This window comes from Rattus norvegicus, chromosome 3 (assembly GCF_021556685.1).
Source record: "Rattus norvegicus strain SHRSP/BbbUtx chromosome 3, alternate assembly SHRSP_T2T, whole genome shotgun sequence".
In the NCBI taxonomy this organism is placed as follows: Eukaryota; Metazoa; Chordata; class Mammalia; order Rodentia; family Muridae; genus Rattus; species Rattus norvegicus.
The window spans coordinates 11,898,082-11,916,604 of NC_141536.1; the positions used below are offsets into that span (position 1 = coordinate 11,898,082).

Genomic DNA, 18,523 nt, shown 5'->3' on the forward strand with positions numbered 1-18,523 from the left:
TGTGGCTCTGGGGTGACATTAGAAGGATGGTAAAGTCACTACATTAAAAAAAAAAAAAAAAAAGCTGGAAGGGAAAGGGAGACGCTAAAACTCCTCTAGTCACTTTTGAGGCTCCTGCCCTTTTCTAAAAGGGCCTGAGGTACATTTGATAAGCTTAAAAGACGGTATGTTTGTCTTTTAAGGAAGGGCTGCACCAGAGTTGTCCAGAAGATTCCAAATGAATAAATGCCAGTGACTTAGAGTTCAGCCCTGAGGCTCCTGAGAGGTGGGTTGGTAGAGGATCCAATCCTTTCCACGTCAAAGGCTCCTGTGATTGGTGATCAGCATGGAGAGTGGGAAGGGTGTCCCGTCCTTGGACTGTCTGTCAGCCTACAGGTCCCTTTCTGGAAGCAGCATAGTCATGGGAGTCTAAGGGGGTTGTCTGTCATGGCCAGCAGCCCCTGTTAGGAAAGATAGGACACACCAACCACGCTGAGCCTCAGTTGACCTAACCACCTTTTCTCTTGTCTGTTTTCTCCTTCCCACGCTCTTGTTTGTGTGTTTTCTGCCTCGGTTCTGCAGTACAAATCTGTGTTTAGGTCTTACTCCCAGGACTTCATGCCTCACCACCAAGCCTCCGTCCAACCTTTCCTTCCGCCTACCTCCTCTTCCTCTCCACATTTCCCACCTGTCCACGCGTCCCAGAGCTCGGACTTAGCGGTGCCCACCGTAAGCAGTCCGCCTCCCAGCACCGTGGACGGGCCTCTCTCGTCTTCTCAGGACAGCAGCTTTCATGGGAACCCTGTCCGCCTTCCTTCCGAAACCTCTTTCACTGACTCGGTGAGAACTGCAGGGTTTTAGAAAACAATGCTACCTCCCACAGAGGGCCTTGTCCTCCCTCCAGCAGCCCAGTCTGCTGCTGGTTTGAGGCCACTGGAAGCATGAATAGATTGGCACTTAGGGGGACCTCAAATGTAGTTCTGATTGATCCACCTGTTTGTAGAACAAAAACCAAATCTTTTGTATAGAATTCCTATCACACTGGGAATTGGACTAGTGACCATTTAGAACAATAAATGTCACAAAAATAAGGTAGAAAACATATGAGCTTTCTGTTGTGTGTCTGTGGAGAGGTCTAGACTCTTGTGGAGTGGAAGAAACCAAAGTAAGGTTGCTTGTAGGGCTTAATGCATAGGGAGGAGCTGCATTACAGAGCAGTGGAGACAGGTAGAGGACAAAGAGCATCTGACATTCAGACACATTTCCCACATCTTGAGCTGTCAAGTATGTTGCTTCTTGTCCTCTGCCCTGGAGACCTCTGCAGGCCTGGCTACAGGTTAGGGACCTCTGCAGGCCGTTTTACAAACTGGGGACCCCTACAGGCCCTACTACAGGTGGAACAGCTTTCTGGGAGTTTCCAGAATGTCTCTAAACACTCTGAAGAAGTTCCAGCAGGAGACTTGGCCTGGCTAGCCAGAAGCAAGAGGTGGTGAGAGTAGCTTTGCCCTCTGCACTGGGGAAGCACTTCCCAGGGAAAACTGAGGTAGCTCTCGGGCCTGGCCCATTTTCTCTCCTCTTACCCTGTCTCCCCCAGAGTGAAAACGCCAGCAGTGAGGAAGCTGGTGGGGGTGAATATGTCAATCTGTACTCCTCTGGCCAGACCAGCGAGGAGCTAGCTCCCTCTGGAGGAGTAAGTAACCTCACTGGGTGGCCTTGTGCATGGGCTGGCCACTGTCCCCCTCAAAGTCGCTTCCCTTGTAGCTGCTTCTATTGGCTGAGCCCCTGTAGGCCTGCTGGAAGCCAACCTGTCCTGTGGGAGAGGACATGGCTTCCAGGTCAAGGTCTGCCCTGCTTTTGCTTCAGTGAGTGTGGCATTTCTCAGAACCTAGCTGATGAGTCTCCTAGAAACCACTGGCCCAGCCCCAGCTGCTCCCTGGAATTTCTTCCCATTCATCCCTCAGTGCTGATCCCCTTGTCCAAGAGATGCTTTTCACTCCTGCCCTTCAGTTTTTCCCAGCATGCCCTGCTGCCCTCAGCTACTCCCAAGGAAGCAAGGCCAGTGATGGGAGCCCTGCTGGATATCCACACTTGTCCCTCCTGAGAGCAGGCTCCTTGCTGGGTTCTGGAGGTCCATGCCTGGATTATGCCACTGCCCAGATGGTGGCCTCACATTGCAAACCTTCTATTGAGCAGGCAGCTTTCCAAATTTGGCTTTAGCAAAACGGGCAAATTGAGAGATTTCAGACGTCACCTTCATGTGAGACTGAATGAGAAGTTCCTTTGGGAGATGAAGTCAGAGGTCACTGTCCCCAGGAGATTGAATGAGAAGTTCTAGGGGTGAGGTCAGGTCATCATGGACAAGAAATCACCGCCCTGGCAAGCCCAGACTGCACATCATGGCCATCCCATGAATAGTCATGCCATGATTCCTTAGGGCTTTTCAATGTCTATGTCAAGGCAGCCACCGCCCCCCCCCAGACATCAACACAGCGTAAGCTTCCCTCCAGTGGGATTTGGTCCTGTTTGTGATAGTTGAACCAGCTCCCCACCCACTGGTGACCTGTGTCACTAGTAGCACCAAACTCAGGGAGTCAATGCCCAGGCCCCACGGCCTTCTCTGCCCTGCAGTGCCAGCCCCACTGTGCTGTCTCTGGTGACAGTCCCAGGATTCACAAGGCCTTTTTCTTCACCACCACTTCCAGGACAGCCCAGAAACACTGTAGACGTGTGTTGTCAGTGGGTACAGAGGCAGCAAGTCTGCCCAAGACAGGTTACATTCGGAGTTTAGGCATCTGGACTTCTGAACTGGCCTGTCACTGGTTAAGGGTCATAGCCCTGAAGACTGTGAATACTGTGTAAGAAGTCGGGGAAGTTTGGGTGTAGTGGTTAAAGATATAAGCTTGGGGGGCAGATAGCCTCCTAAGAGTTCAAGTCTACTCTGCCATTGGATATCCTGGCAGTCAGTTTCTGCGGGGAATGGAGGCATGGTGGTAGCTTGTTGAAGAGAGTGAAGGAGAGGTGTGCAGATACTCAGCACTCTGACTTCAGGGAGTGGATACAGTGTCTCCACCCCTGCTGGCAGGCCTTAGACAGTAGAAGGAATGGCACCTCCCCCTCCAAAGGCAGGTGTTGTTCTCCAGAGGGCCTGTGTTTCTAGTAATTAACCCCATTCCTCATTAGCTTGTTCCCACGGCCAGCTGCTCCATAGTGCTAAGGCGACAGACCACCCCAGCATAGGCCGTCTGTCCAAACGCCTCCATTCTTCTCTTTGCAGGAACCGCCATCTGGGAAGGACGGACATCCCAGAGATCTTTCGGTCAGCAGTGCATCTGGGAAGGACAGCAGAGAAAATGGGGAGAGGTAAGAAGGGAGCAGGAAGTATCCAGGCCCCAAAAGCCGTGGCCATTCAGTGAGACTCTGTCTTTTATCTTTCTGATCCTCAAAATTGTCAGTGCTCAGCGTGAAAGCTACAAAGAAACTGAATGGCCACTAATAACCCACCCTCTGAGGCCTTGCCACGCACGGTGTGGTGTGCCTTCCTGCTGGCACCAGTGCTATCTACTGTCCCATACAAAAGAAGGGTAAAAGACCTTCCCACCCACAAACCTGTCACTGTGGGCATTTCTAGTCATAAATACATATGTTGTGTTGCTAAGCCATTTTGAAAGGAGCTTACAGGTGTTGTGACCCTCAGTCCCACATAATCGTCACACCCTCCTGAGAAGTGGAAACAGTGATCACAACATCATTGTCACCTGAGACAGAAAAGGCTCCCTCATGTGCTCTGGAAAGCAAACCCAGACATCTCAGTCTCCTCCTCCTCCTCCTCCTTCTACCTCCAGAGCAGGACTCTAACACTGCGCTACAGGTCAGCCCTCCTAAGAGTACCTTCTGTAACATTTGGGCTTATGACCCACAGATTTGCAGTGCCTTTAGACACCTGTCCCTTCCCTTGGTCTCAGTGTGTTCAGGCTTGCAGAAGTGTAGCTCATTCCCTGGACCACTTAGTGCAGGCTGAAGCAGCCTCCCTGCCAGTGAGCATCCCCACGATGCCACTTCCTGTGAGATGTGCCAGGTACTCTGGCTTCTCGGTCACCTGAGGCCTCACTAATCTTAGCAGAGCAAAGTGACTTCTGACTGATCAGTGGCAGGCCTAGGGCAAGCACTAAAAGGGTTTTGTTTTTCCTTTTGTTTTGCCTTTAAAAGACAAGAGAAGCAAAGACCTGCAAGCCATTTGGACAGGCTTGCATCTTGTGTGCTCTTGGATTTTCATGGTCATGGGTCTGTCTGATGACTCCTCCAGGCTGGGTTGTCCTCAAGTGTTAGTAGAACACTGGCCAGACAGGCTTGTGTGTGCCAGGCCAAAGCAGCCTGCGGATCCTGTCACCTGCTTCATTGGAATCAGGTGTCATGTTCAGGTTACCCACCTTCTGAGGGAGGACTCTCCCAAGAGCTACTCTTGGAGCTCAGCAGACCTGCAGGTGAAATGGTTAGAAAGACGAGCACAGGGGTTGGGGATTTAGCTCAGTGGTAGAGCGCTTGCCTAGGAAGTGCAAGGCCCTGGGTTCGGTCCCCAGCTCCGAAAAAAAAGAACCAAAAAAAAAAAAAAAAAAAGAAGAAAGAAAGACGAGCACACTGCTAGTCAGAAAGCTCCCGGGACGCAAAGGCCTCCTAAGGCGGCAGCAGAGTGTGGCTCTTCTCCAGCCCGGGGGACATTGGTGCTAACCCCTGGCTCCTCCAGCTCAGCTACAGAGAAAATGTGTCCTGAGGGACAGAAAGAGGTGCAGCGGGCAAAGACACTGCTGCCAGGGACCCAGTCTGGAGAGAGAAAACTGACTCTCACACGTTTGCTTCTGAGAGTGTGTGTGTGTGTGTGTGTGTGTGTGTGTGTGTGTGTGTGTGTGTGTGTGTGACACTGCTGCCAGGGACCCAGTGCTGGAGAGAGAAAACTGACTCTCACACGTTTGCTTCTGAGAGTGTGGGGGGGGGGGAGGGGGTAGTGCCCTCTGAAGACTCAAAGCCTGGCTAATGTCTCTCTGGATGTAGCCTGAGAACCTCTTCCTTTGGCCAATGCTGTTCAGTGCTCTGTCTGTCTGTCCAAAGCAAGGGCCCTCCCTCTTTCTCCAGTGCAATGGCTGCCTGTGTTAAAAGCCATCTCTTCTGAGATTGAGCACTTGATGACATGGGACTACATTTGCTGGGTCCCAGGTTTTTCTTACTGCTAAGCACAGATTGGGGGTAACATGGAGGGACATGTGGCCTCCCTCCTTGTGGCCCTCTTACTGCACTTCCCTTCAAATGCTGCCCATGTGTGTCTGTGAAGGGGCTGGGCAAGGAGCAGCTGAAACCATTAGAGAGCTCAGGGGACCATTTTCACTCGACAGCCTAGTCCTTTACCCCCAGCTCCAGAGAACAGAAGTGTGCCCAGGCAAAACCAGGAGTCTAGTTGTCACTTGGACCTGCTGCAGCTCCAGCCTTACATTATGGCTGCCGTCCCCGCTTGCCTGTGAGCAGCTCGTGCTCCCCTCTGTACTTAGCAGGTGCCGGAGTTACCTAAGGGAGACGGGCGTGTTCTGGCTCACAGTTCAGCGTCACAGTGTGTAGTGATGGGAAAGTCACAGCAGCAGGAGCTTGAGGCAGTGGTTGCTGCATGCAGTCAGGAAGCAGAGAGCGATGACTTCTGGGGCTCAGCTCACTTTTTTTTTTTTTTTTCCTTTTTTTCGGAGCTGGGAACCGAACCCAGGGCCTTGCGCTTGCTAGGCAAGCGCTCTACCACTGAGCTAAATCCCCACCCCCAGCTCACTCTTTCCTTTTTAGACGTCCAGGACCCCAGCCCTGGCAATGGTGCCGCCCACAGTAAATGGGTCTCTCCACCCCGCCTAGCCTAATCAGACATGCACAAAGGCCTGACTCCTCTGTGTTGCCTCAACCTAAAGACCTCCAGGGACTGGGAAACCTGGGGTGTGTCTGACACTTTCCGCACCAACCATTCTACCTTCCAGGTCCCCGAAGTCACTGGATGCTCTGGAGTCAGCCCAGTCAGAAGAGGAAGTGGATGAACTGTCCCTCATTGACCACAATGAAATCATGGCCAGGCTGACACTCAAGCAAGAGGTGAGGTTTCCCCAAACCTGGATCTTATAACCACCAACCAAGAGGGAAGGGAAGCAGAGAAATGCTCCAGTGGGGAGACCTGAGTCAGGCAGCGCCTCAGCTCTTGGGTCCCAGCTAAAAAGGGTTTCTGGAGAAAGCTTACTGTCCCTTTCTTTCCAGAAGTGAACTTGGCCCGTACAAAGCCTCTTTGAGACTCAAGCAGGTACTTCTGAGGGCATTGCAAGGCTCAGTGTAGCCTGTACAAGAAGCAGTGTGAGGCATGTGTGTGCTCTTAGTAACACAGCCCCTCCCCCTTCTGGTCTCTGCCCGTTAAGAAAATGGGGCATAGATGCTGATCTGTGCCTTGTTTGAGGAGCCTTATTGATAAGAACAACACCCAGACATGTCATGAGAGAGGAAGAAACTGGCCCCAAGAGCTTTTCTCTTCTCTGTACGTTCTAGGAACTTGGGTTAATGGGACATCTCGACCTCTGAGTAGCTCTGCATTTGGGGACTGGGTTGATGGTTGTAACATACAGACATAGGAAAGGTACTCCCTTATGCAATTCCTGGGCCATCCTGAGCGGCTTCCTAGGCCATCAGGCTGCTGGTAGGGTTAGCAGAATCTAGGCAGAACCTCTGCAGAAAGAAAAGCTAAATTCCTTCTGGAAAACAGGGTCATGAACATAGCCAACCTTGTCCCGGGTGGGAAGCCCAGAGCACTCAGAACTCTGAAGTTCAGATGGAAATATCTGTCCATGGGGTGCGCAGATAGGACATTGGCTCTGTCTCCCTCAGAGTCCCAGCCCCACCTACAGCTCCGTCACTAGACCAGACTAAAACTCGTTTGCCTGTGGAAAGAGTTGGCCTTCCACTAGCAGCTGGGTTTGGTTACCTTGTAAACATCCTATGTCATGAGCAGTCTTGTGATGTTTTACACTCCACTAGTGAAGTCCTCCTGAGAACAGCCTGTGGGGTATGTCCCTGCAGATGAATCCTACTTCCACCTTGGAAAGGAGCTAAACCCAAAGGTAGCTGCAGGAGTGGAGAGACACAAGCCTGCATATCATCTCCTGTCTCCTAGGCCTAGGAACTGCCTTTTTCCTCTGGAATCTCACCTTTCGGGGTGAGCCACGAGGTGGAGATAGGGTTGAAACCATAGTGCCCTGACCCCATGTGGCCTCTGGAAAGTGATGTACCCTGGTGCTCACAGCATCTGGGCAGCTTCCTTAATGCCCAATTTCCTGTAAGAGTTCTGAGCAGTACCATCTACAGAATCCATGGGAGCAGGGCTGCAGATGCTGTCTGTGTGCACAGTCCTGCTGCTGCTGCTGCTGCTGCTGCTGCTGCTGAACTGAGGGGAACAGAAGGGGCTCGGGGACCCTGAAGCATGGGGAGTTCATCACCTCAGCCTTGCCTCATGCTCTTTTACTCCAGGGTGATGATGGACCAGATGTTCGTGGAGGTTCAGGAGACATCTTACTGGTCCATGCTACTGAGACAGACAGAAAAGGTATGGCAGCTCCCACTGTGCTGGATTTGTGTCCCACCAAAGGCATCACATAACCACTGTACTGCCATCTTTCTGAGTTGAACTTTGGGCCTGATGGTACCAGGGAAGAGGAAGGAGAGGCTGGCCCCGGACCCTGATCCTGTCAAAACTGCACCAGGCATGTCCTCTCTTGGTGCAAGACAATGATGCCCTTGGCCCTACGAGCCTCCCAAGGGGAGAACAGTCAGTGATACCTACTGTGTGCTCCAAGGGTAGCCCACTGACAATGACATGCTCAACCATGGTATGAAAGTTAAAGCAACCACAGTGGCACGCACCTAGGATGCTGGCACTCAGAAGGCTGAACCTGGAGTCAGACCCTTTCTTTAAAATAAACCCTTTACGGGCTGGGGATTTAGCTCAGTGGTAGAGCGCTTACCTAGGAAGCGCAAGGCCCTGGGTTCGGTCCCCAGCTCCAAAAAAAAGAACCAAAAATAAATAAATAAATAAATAAATAAATAAACAAACAAACAAACAAACCCTTTACAGTAGCACAGGGCAGCCCCTTCTACCCTTCCTTATAGTTGAGTCATTCTTTTCTTCAACATATTTAGTTCACATAGTTAACTAACAAACTCCTAGGAACAAAAGTTGTTGTCCAAGACCTGGCCCAACCTTGCCATCCTCTCTGCATCCTGACCATCTGAGCAGGCTGAGAGGCAGAGGCCAGGCCTAGGCTGGGAAGCACTTGTTAAGTAGGCTGTGCCTGCAGAAGAACCAGGCCCTGAATGGAAGGAGACTGGGCATCCTGTGAGCTGGTCTCAGAGCAAGGCACCAGTGGCCCAGGTCAGGCAAGGCCTACCCCACCCCACCCCGCCCGCCTCCAGGAGGCTGCTGAGCCCACTGCATGCTTCAGACAGCTGCTTCTTCGTCTTTTTCCTTCTTTTCTTTTTTGAGACAGGGTGTGTGTTCCACAGAGCCTCTGCCTACACATTTCTAAAGGACTTAAAAGGGGCAGGGCATACTCACACATGCCTTTAATCTCAGAATTTGGGAAGCAGGCAGATCTGTAAGGTTCCAGGGCTGTATGGAGAGACCATGTTGTAATGAGGCCCTGGAACCAATCCTCAGCGCTCGGGAGGCAGAGACAGGCAGATCCCTGTGAGTCCAAGGGCAGCCTGGTTCTTCTACAGGCACAGCCAGGGCTACACAGAGAAACCTTGTCTCAGAAAAACTAGAAAGGAAGGAAGGAAAAGAAATTCTGAAAAGTTGGTTAAACTGTAGGTAAAATCACCCTAGACTTAAAATCCTAACCCAATCAGCTTGCGTTTGTTTGTTTAAAATGACTAGGACCCAAAGTAAATAACAAAGTTCTATGAAATTCTGAAGTAAGAGAATAGTGTAAAAACTGTTTACCTGGCAGAAACTGAAAGGGGAAGACTTCATACAAGCTTACCTTTATCTGAACCCTCAGCCATTCTTCACCCTTTTCTTCTAGCCATGACAGGAAGGCAGTCTCAGACACTGTTGGAAGCCTGCCACAGCCTCACAGCTATGGGACAGGCTGTTCTCTTGGGCCTTGGTTTCCTGACCTTTTAGGGGTGGAGGTACAGGCAGTGTCCAGGGCTTGTTCAGTAGCACCTCAGGACATCCTGGCAAAGTAGCCATTTTCACCTCATTTTTATCTAGAAGTGGGGCTAGGATGTGGGCTGCCTTCTGGACTAGTCATGTAAGGCTAACTCCCCTGCCCTGCCAGCTGCAGCCAGCTGTAGCCAGGCCAACGGGCTCTCTGACAGGGAGCCCAAAAGCTTTCTGGTCTTCCCATTGGGTCTGCTGAAGGAAGACTTTTGAATGGAAGTTTCAGTAGGATTTGAGGTCCCTGCAGAATCAGATTTGGCTTTACCTAGGCGTCTTACCAGAAACAGAGGCCTTGAGTTACATCAGCGTGGACACAGTGCCCGTGGCAGATGGCAAAGTTCTTCAGGCAGGTGGTTCCCTGCACCAGTGGTATATGAGTGACTCAAAGGCTCTGGGAGGCTTCATGGCTCAGCTGTGACAAGCAGGGCTAAGCCATTTAGACAGGTAAGCAGGAAGGATGGCACACTTGTCATTACATAGCCTTTCTCTCAGGTGACACTGTGAGAAGTGTGGACAGGGCCAAGTTGGATCCGGCCCCTTCCTTGGGACCTGTGTCCTAAATTGTTACTTGACCCCCAAGCTTCCATTCCTCTGAAGGCCACTGGGGACAAAGGGGCCTTAACCAAGACAGCCCTGTGAGCACTGTAGCGTTTGGCTCCAGCTCCCACCCACATGCCAGGTGAAACCAGAGCCCACAACCAGCTTATGCGAAGAGCTCTAGTCCAGCAAGCCTGGGCACAGCACCACCATCCTTGTGTCTGGCATCCTCTTCCCTCCACAACACACATTGGCCTGGAACTCACTCTGTAGACCAGGCTAGCTTCAAACTCAGAGATCCTTCTGCCTCTGCCTCCCAAGTGCTGGGATTAAAGGTATGCACTGCTGCCCGGCAAGTCTGACCTACTCTTTTTCTCGAACGTGAGTTTCTTTTTTTTTTTTTTTTGGTTCTTTTTTTCGGAGCTGGGGACCGAACCCAGGGCCTTGCGCTTCCTAGGTAAGTGCTCTACCACTGAGCTAAATCCCCAGCCCCGAACGTGAGTTTCTTTACCTGCCTGCCTGTGGAATATGGTTCTGGTGCTCACCAGCACATTAGAACACACCCTGCAAGAGGCCACTGGTTCCTGGCAGTTCCCTGCATTTGCACCCTGGTTCCAGAGACAGCTGCCCTAGCTCTGCTCTTTCTAGAACAGTGAGTCGGCTGGGTGGAATACGGCTGTGAGGCTGAGCACAGCACAGGGACCAAATGCAAGCACACTGTGATGGCAGGACATGCCACTCAGGGCCTTGAGACCCCTCCACCCCAGCAATTGGAGAGGTATGAGAAAAGGTCGGGGAGGATGCTCTGCACCCAGAAAGTGAAACTCAGACACTACAGTGCTGCACCAGCCATGCAGTGAGCTTTCCCAGGGCCAGTGTGGTACAGCACAGCCATCCTTGCGCTAGCCCACTCTGTCTCCCATGACATCCTATGCCTACTGTCTAAGCATGGGAAATGTCACAACAGTAAACAGGGCTCTAGGACTTTAGAGAGGCAGGGGTCATTAGCTGGTAACACCCTTTCCCTTTGGAAGGCTGGTGCTACCAGGCTGAGGCCTCCAGCAACTGGGTTTGGGAGTCACAGCCGCCCTTACCCTTTGTGAGCAGCAAGGTACCACTGAGCCTCAGCACACAGCCACCTCAGCCGCCCCTTGGGACTTAGAATAGAATTTCCCCAAATTGTTTAATTACTGGATCCTGTTATCTAAAATACTGCCTCTGGTTTAACAAGAGCCTGCTGGCTGGCAAGTTTGGACTGCTCTCTCTGCCCATAGCAGTGAGGAGCCAGCGAGCCACTGGGCCTTGGGGCAGCATCTGTGCTAATCTGGGGGTGGCACAATCCAGAGCCACTATACCTAGATCTCTGCCCCTTACCAGCACAGGGGTCCCTGAGTAAATGAAGTTTGTTTTCTGCACTGAGCCTCAGGCCCTCCCACAGCTAGGTCCCCACCAGTAGTAGCTCATGCTTGTAAGATGACAGACCTAGGACCCTCCCTGGCTCTCCCTGGCCTGGCTCACGGAGAGGACTGCTCATGATGCCCATGCTGTAAGGCACAGCCCACACCCTGAGCCTTGCCTACATGGTTTCTTTGCTCCCTGCAGACCTGGTCCTGTACTGTGAAGCCTTCCTGACCACCTACAGAACCTTCATCAGCCCCGAGGAGCTCATCAAGAAGCTGCAGTGCCGATATCCTTCCCCGCCTGCGGCCTCGGCCTGGGTGACTTACTGTCTCCCCAGCAGTCACTGAGGAGACTGAGGCTGAGCGTGTTGAAGTGAAGCCTGTTGTGTAGTGCCATCAGCCCTGGGGCTCTCAGCCCTTCCCGGGTTAGCTGCACCCAGCCTGTTCATGGAGGCACTGCTCCCTCAAGACTGTGGGGCTCCAGTTCCCACCCCAACCAGCCGTATCCCAGCACTGACAGAATGGCTGAGGAAAATGTGGAATGGCATAGAGAGCCTGGAATGGGGTCTGCCGCACTGTTGAGGATGGGTAGGACCACTGGGTAACTTTGGAAAGGAAAGACTGAGAAGGCTGAGAGAAGGAAAGAGGTGGGTGGCCCTCCTGGGGGCTTCCTACAGGGTCTCACACTGAGCCCTGAGTATCTAGCTGGTGGGGACCTGTGGACTTAAGAGTGGAACAGTCTTAAGAGAAGAAAACTCAGCCAGGTACTGTGGCACACGGTTAATCCAGTGCTCAGGAGGCAGAGGCGGGCTGATCCCTTAGTTCAAAGCCAGCCTGGTCTACAGAGTGAGTTCCAGGACAGTCAGGGCTACACAGAAAAGCCCTGTCTTACTAAACCAAAAGGAGTAGGAGGAAGAATAAGGATGAGGAGGGTAGGAGGGAGGAGAGAAAGAGAAGAAAAAACTAAGTGCCTTCATGGCAGACTTGGCCCCTCCTGCCTGCCGTGGTCATCTAGCCCTGGTCCTCCACCACAGGACCACAGGTCCTCCACCACAGTTATACTTTGCCCACCCCAGAATTTACCCTTGGGGATTGCTACCCCTGTGTTAGTGGACAAGACCCTATCTATGGTCTTGAAAGAACCCACTTATGTTGCCTGTTCCTCTTTCTCTGTCCTTGGCCTACCTGGGATCCAGCTACGAGGCCACCTCCCAGCCACATGGCCTGTGACTGCCATCTGCTGGACAGCTGCTGTCACTGGGCAGCTCTCCACATTCCCGTGGGGCTCCTGTACACCTTCTCTGCTCAGTCTGACCCTGACTAACTGTGGCCTGTCCCTTTTTGTGGACTCTGAGCACCAGCTAGAGCCTGGCCTCACTGAAATGTCAGTTACATCTGCCAGGAACATGTCAAACCTGATATGCATTTACATGTGGGGTCCACATTTACGTGGGGACCATTTTTATCCTATTGTATAATGGCACCCTTAAAATGGAGAATGGGCAACTGACCTGCATGTTCCCACCTCCAACCTCTGCAGCCAGGTCAGTTTCTCAGCCCTTCCCCATTAACCTCGGCTAGCAAGTCCATGGAGGCATTTCCTCTCAAATCCTGGGGCAGCGCTTTCCTGGGGCCCAGGCAGACTGTCCATTCGATGTGGCTCCCCTTGAACGCCAAAACTCAGATCAGGCATCATTGGGGGATGAGCAAGGATGTGGCAAGTGGGTGGGGACAGGATAGCAGCAGGAAGCAGTCATCTCCAGAGTAGACCCCAGCTTCAGCAATCAGCTGAGGGCTACCATGGGCCTAGGGGAACACCTGGGGGTCTACTGGCCCCAGAAGGATGAACCAGCCTGACTTTCCAAGGCACAAGTTCCCAGGAATATCCATACCATTGTGGCCGTGTGGTTGGAGAAAAGCTCTTCAGACGGAAGCCCGTAGAATGGAGAGGGAGGCCTTTTGGGCCTGTTCACTCTCTGGGCCCACAGGGTCCTGCTCCCTCCCAACACCATGACCCTCAGTATGATGGCACTCGGGTCCAACACACAGACAACATGGATGTGCCGGAGTCAGTCCTGCAGACCAGAAGGCAGCATTCAGGAACAGCCTCTGAAGCCAGTAGCCCAGGCTAGACTGTGGCTTTTGCACAATCCCACTGCACACAGGACAGCCCTTGGCTTCTATAAGCTAAGCCTTCACTAACAGGGTTTCCAGCACATGTGTGGGGGTGGGGTAAAATTAGCATTGCATGCGGATCCTGCCTGTGGACCTTAACCCACACTTCACGTACGAGAAGTTCTCTCCCTTTGCTGACACATTCAAGAAGCGAGTGAGCAAGAACACATTCTTCGTGCTGGTGCGGGTGGTGGACGAGCTCTGGTGAGTGCCTTGCCCCGGGTTCCCAGGAGTGGTTGCAGATGTTCAAGCCTGTGTGCGGGCCGCCAGCAAGCCAGAGGGATGCAGGCTTCCTCACCTGGACTGGACAGCCATTGCATTCCACTCACTATTGAGGGGGGAGGTATGTGCCCTAATACAGACTTCTGCCCACTGGTTCCATTGCTTCCTCCCAGCTCTGAGAGGAACAGACCCTACAGACCAAGGTAGGGGTGGATGTTAGGTCTGGAGTTCCTTGCAGGATGAGTCCCTGCCCCATCTGGGACTCTTCTCCCTATGCTATCTTATGACTAGTTCACAGCAAGACACACTCATAGCAGCACAGTGGAGCCAAGTGGGGGCTGGATGTGTGGAAGAGGCTGCTCTCCACCACTCCTGCTATTCCATACTTAGTCAAGCCTGTTCTGGGTGTGCCACCTCTGAACGCTTGCCCTCCAGTGTCATCTCGCCCTTATATGGTGGCTGTATAATGTTCAGGTAAGGAATGGAGGAGCTCAGTGGAGATGACAGTCTTCAACAGATGCCTGTCTGGCATCGCATCCCTGTGTGTTAGGCCAGGAACTTCCCCAAGGCAGAGAGCAGCAAGTGTGTTGAGTGAGTTGGCAGAGGCCTGCTGCAGAAAGCTATCCCAGCGCTGCGGAGGCTGTGAGTGGCTTCCTCAGCTGGGCCCTGGCCTGCCTTTCACTGAGTGCCCTTGCCCTTAGCCTGGTGGAGCTGACAGAGGAGATCCTGAAGCTGCTGATGGAGCTAGTCTTCCGCCTAGTGTGCAGTGGAGAGCTCAGCTTGGCCAGGGTACTCCGAAAGAACATTCTGGACAAGGTGGACCAGAAGAAGCTGCTCAGGTGTGCCCATTCCGACCAGCCTTTGGCAGCCAGGGGTGTTGCAGCCAGGTGAGGAACCAGTATCTCAGCCAGCTCCACATTGTAGGTCAGAGCCAAGCCCAGCATCCACCTTGCCCCACAGCCCTGTTAATCACAGGTGCCTCAGGGACAGACCCTGAGTACCTGTGACTGGGCCTCTCCCCACAGTCCATGTAGAGCAAGGAATCCCACGTTGCCAAAAAAAAAAAAAAAAACAAATGGAGCTGGGAAGGCAGGAGATGACTGCACTGGGCTTCAGTCAGCCCTGGACTTTCCCAGCACTGGTGCTTCCTCCTGTACCATCCTGGCTTCCTATGGGCCTGGGAAGTCTCTCCTGCTCTTTGCCTAGCTGATGGGGGTGTGGAAGGTGGAAGGTGAGGGGCAGAGTCAGGGGATGAAGGAGGCCAGACACCCTGAGTGTAGCCCTGCCTCAACCTTGCTTCTCATGCTGTGTTCCAGGCCAGGAACCTTGCATGATTTCCACAGCCACGAGATAGCTGAACAGCTGACACTGCTGGATGCCGAGCTTTTCTATAAGATAGAGGTATGACTGAGTGGCCCTGCAAGGAAGGCAGCTAGCTCTCTGCCTGGAAGCTATTGATGGCTGTCCCTATGGAGAGCCCCACACCCAGACCCAGGAGCACCAGAGACTACAGCGCTGACTATTCTGTTTCCACACAGATTCCCGAAGTTTTGCTTTGGGCCAAAGAGCAGAATGAAGAGAAGAGCCCCAATCTGACCCAGTTCACAGAGCACTTCAACAACATGTCCTACTGGTGAGGAGCTATAGCACCTGCTCAGGTGGCATGGGTGGCACAATCTAGGCTTCCTTGGCAGAGAGGTTGAATGGTCAGTCTTGGATCTTTCCAGAGTCTAAGCACTAGCCTTGAACTGTGGGAAGCCGAGAGAAGGCAGAGCTGATTGAGGTAGCACCATAGACTGCCGGGATTGATTAGTAATGTCTGCCCTGACTGACTGAATGACTGACTGACTGACTGCAAGGAGAAAGTACCCTTTCACCATTGTTGCTCATTGCCTGTCTCCACAGTTCCTTTAAGGCATTAACTCACCTGATTGGTTGATAGAGACCAACTGCTTAGCAAAGGAGTAGATTGTTGTGGCTTTAATTTGGGGGGACGAATTTGTCTCTCTACATAGACCTAGCTGTTCTTAAACTCAGAGATCCACTTGCCTCTGCCCTGCAAGTGCTGGGAATTAAAGGTGTGCACTACCACCTAGCTTGTGTCTGGATTCTTAAGGCAAAATGAAGGCAGCAGTGTGTCTATCAGCTGGTCACTTTGCCATTTCAAGATTAGACCAGCGGGGCTGGGGATTTAGCTCAGTGGTAGAGCACTTACCTAGGAAGCGCAAGGCCCTGGGTTCGGTCCCCAGCTCCGGAAAAAAAAAAAAAAAAGAATCAAGATTAGACCAGGTGCCTCCACCTCCTACTACATTGGCCCTGCCCCACATGGCTGCCATGGCCCTAGGGAAAGGCCTTGTTTCTCTGTGTTGTTGGCATGGGAAGCACGGGCCCTCAGCAGTAGCCACCACTCCAACCTGAGTGTCCTGGCTTCTAGGGCAGTTAGGAGCTACTTACCTTTTGGAGTCATGGTCTCTGACATGTCCCTGACACAGGTGCTCTTGATGGGATAGGAGAGGACTGAGGTCACCCCAAGGTCAACAGAAGACATGAGGCTTGCCTTGGGTTTCAGCCTCAGTTACTACTAAGTTTCTGAGTTTCCATCCCCATCAACTGTCAGAGTGGTTTCCTACTCCTCTGTCAGCTGGTTTCTGAGTCAGCAGCAAGGCCCATGATGCCGTTCCCTGCTGAAAAGTTGTTTCAGTCCCTAAGTCCTCTGCAGAAGGAAGCCTGTTCCAGACCCTGAGATCAGGGACCAGGCTCGGGCTTGGGCTTTGGGCCCCTGGTGGGTAAGAACTCGTGATAGCTGGCACAGGGGTCACACGTGTCTCGTCTACCAGGGCCACTGAGCCTGTGGAGCGTAGTCTCTCAGCTGCTGCCTGCCTGCCTTTTCCTGCAGGGTGCGGTCCGTCATCATGCTGCAGGAGAAGGCCCAGGACCGGGAGAGGCTGCTCCTGAAGTTCATCAAGATCATGAAGGTAGCAAACAGGCTCAACGCCCAGAGCTCTTCTGCTGCCTGGGGGGGCTGGAGCCTCAGCCCCACACTGCCCTACCCCTCCCCTCACCATCACCTCTCCTCACAGCACCTGCGCAAGCTCAACAATTTCAACTCCTACCTGGCCATCCTCTCCGCACTGGACTCGGCCCCCATCCGCAGACTGGAGTGGCAGCGACAGACCTCAGAGGTGGGCGCTGGGAAGTAGCCTGGGCAGGCTGGGCAGGGCCTGAGCAAGACAAGGCAGGGGTCCCCATCTGGCCACTCATCTCTCATGTGACTGGGACTGCTGCCTGCCCAGCGTCAGACCCTGGTGCCTGCTCTCTCCAGCCAGCAGGTCCAGGGACTTTCATGGTTGGTTGTGGGGTTGTCACCTGTCTCTGTCCCTGGGCCTCAGGGTCACCTGTAGAGTCTACTCTTTAACCCATTCATCCAAAGTGGGCTCTGGGCTCAGCACTGCATTGGGCTGCTGCGTGGGTTTCAGCATAGTGAGGGCAAGATGACGGACAAGTGAGCTCCGAGAAGGGCATGTGCTCTTGCCACCCACAGAGCATGTCACACAGGCCCGAGGCCCTCTGCCAGAGTTTAGCTGACACCATTAACAGCAGTCCACAGGGCCTGAGTCTGGCATGTTGTGGCATCAGCACCTATCACTAACCCATCCGTCTCCTGCAGGGCCTGGCTGAGTACTGCACGTTGATTGACAGCTCATCCTCCTTCCGAGCCTACCGGGCTGCCCTCTCAGAGGTGGAACCTCCATGTATCCCATACCTGTGAGTTGTCTCTCTCCCACAGCGACCCAGTCACCACGCCTGACAGTACAGACATCTTGGTTCCCTCTGTCAGTTTTACTGGGTTTTGATGTTTTCATCTTTAATATATATATATATATATATATATATATATATATATATATATATATATATATATATATATATATATATAGTGTGTGTGTGTGTGTCCGCATGTATATGTGTGCCTGACTGTATGTCTGTGTACTGTGTATGGGAAAGAATGGGATTCCCCGGAACTGGAGTTAGCAGTAGTTATGAGCGGCCATGTGGGTGTTGGGAACCAAACCCAAGTCTTCTGCAAAGGCAGTGAGCACACTTAGCTGCTGAGCCAACTCCAGCTGCCAGCTTGCCTTTCGAGATCTGATTGCTCAGTTAACAGTTCAACCTTAGCAACTACAGCCCTGTCTGACTCTGCAGCCAGGCCAGCCTCACAGCCCTCCATGGAGGATTTACAAGTACTCCATGTTTGTCAATCCTGAGCTGATCCTTAAGGGATCCACAGAGGCTTCTGACCCACAGTAGAGGGTAGAGTTTGCTGTGGACTGAAAGACCACATGTGCCCTGGCCCACTCTGGGGCTCAGCAGCTGCCTGTCGTGGGCCAGCACATAGCTACCTCCTGACTCTCCCTAATACAGCAACTGCCTTCTGCCTTTGTCCCCCTCAGAGGTTTGATCCTGCAAGACCTGACGTTCGTCCACCTGGGAAACCCAGACTACATAGACGGGAAGGTCAACTTCTCCAAGCGGTGGCAGCAGTTCAACATCCTGGACAGCATGCGCTGTTTCCAGCAGGTGTAAGTGCTGGCCGGTACCAGCCGGCTCTGCTGCAGGGACTGCACGGCCAAGAGAGGCCAGAGCCTGCATCTGTGGGATGGAATTTAGTCCCTGCTCCCTAGGGTTTTTCCAGGACAATATGGGGAGATTCACATAAAGGACTCAAAGGACTGCTGGCCTGGCCCTGTGGTGGCAGCCAGCTTGTCCTCCAGTTACAAGTCAGGAAGCAGGTACTCCCCAGGCCACAAGAAGGAGGCTGTCAATCCAGCCTCCTTGGCAGAAGGGGTAGGCTTCAACGTCACCCTACTCAGCATGGTCTACATGTGTCATGTCCCGGATGGATCCGCTCAGGGAACCACTGGGAAGCCAGGCTTCCATGAGGAGCTGCAGGAGCAGTGCTGGCTGGAAGCCAGAGCTCAGTCTGCAT

At 52.8% G+C, this 18,523-nt stretch overlaps 1 protein-coding gene across 48 annotated transcripts in view; it reads left to right on the forward strand.

The window, feature by feature from the left end:
- The window catches only part of Rapgef1 (Rap guanine nucleotide exchange factor 1), a 117,819-nt gene that overhangs the window by 96,709 nt on the left and 2,587 nt on the right, over window positions 1–18,523 (forward strand). For 18 of the 48 annotated variants that reach the window (XM_087654194.1, XM_087654195.1, XM_087654196.1 and 15 more), the window contains 14 exons: window positions 562–819; window positions 1,574–1,669; window positions 3,254–3,339; window positions 5,982–6,093; window positions 7,510–7,585; window positions 11,342–11,426; window positions 13,426–13,518; window positions 14,238–14,423; window positions 14,853–14,937; window positions 15,075–15,169; window positions 16,433–16,511; window positions 16,617–16,718; window positions 17,204–17,301; window positions 17,988–18,116. In XM_087654194.1, the coding sequence (XP_087510320.1) occupies window positions 562–819; window positions 1,574–1,669; window positions 3,254–3,339; window positions 5,982–6,093; window positions 7,510–7,585; window positions 11,342–11,426; window positions 13,426–13,518; window positions 14,238–14,423; window positions 14,853–14,937; window positions 15,075–15,169; window positions 16,433–16,511; window positions 16,617–16,718; window positions 17,204–17,301; window positions 17,988–18,116 (1,580 nt within the window). The remainder of the gene's footprint in view (window positions 1–561; window positions 820–1,573; window positions 1,670–3,253; window positions 3,340–5,981; window positions 6,094–7,509; window positions 7,586–11,341; window positions 11,427–13,425; window positions 13,519–14,237; window positions 14,424–14,852; window positions 14,938–15,074; window positions 15,170–16,432; window positions 16,512–16,616; window positions 16,719–17,203; window positions 17,302–17,987; window positions 18,117–18,523) is intronic. The other 30 variants (XM_087654232.1, XM_087654224.1, XM_087654225.1 and 27 more) reach the window with 2 other exon arrangements.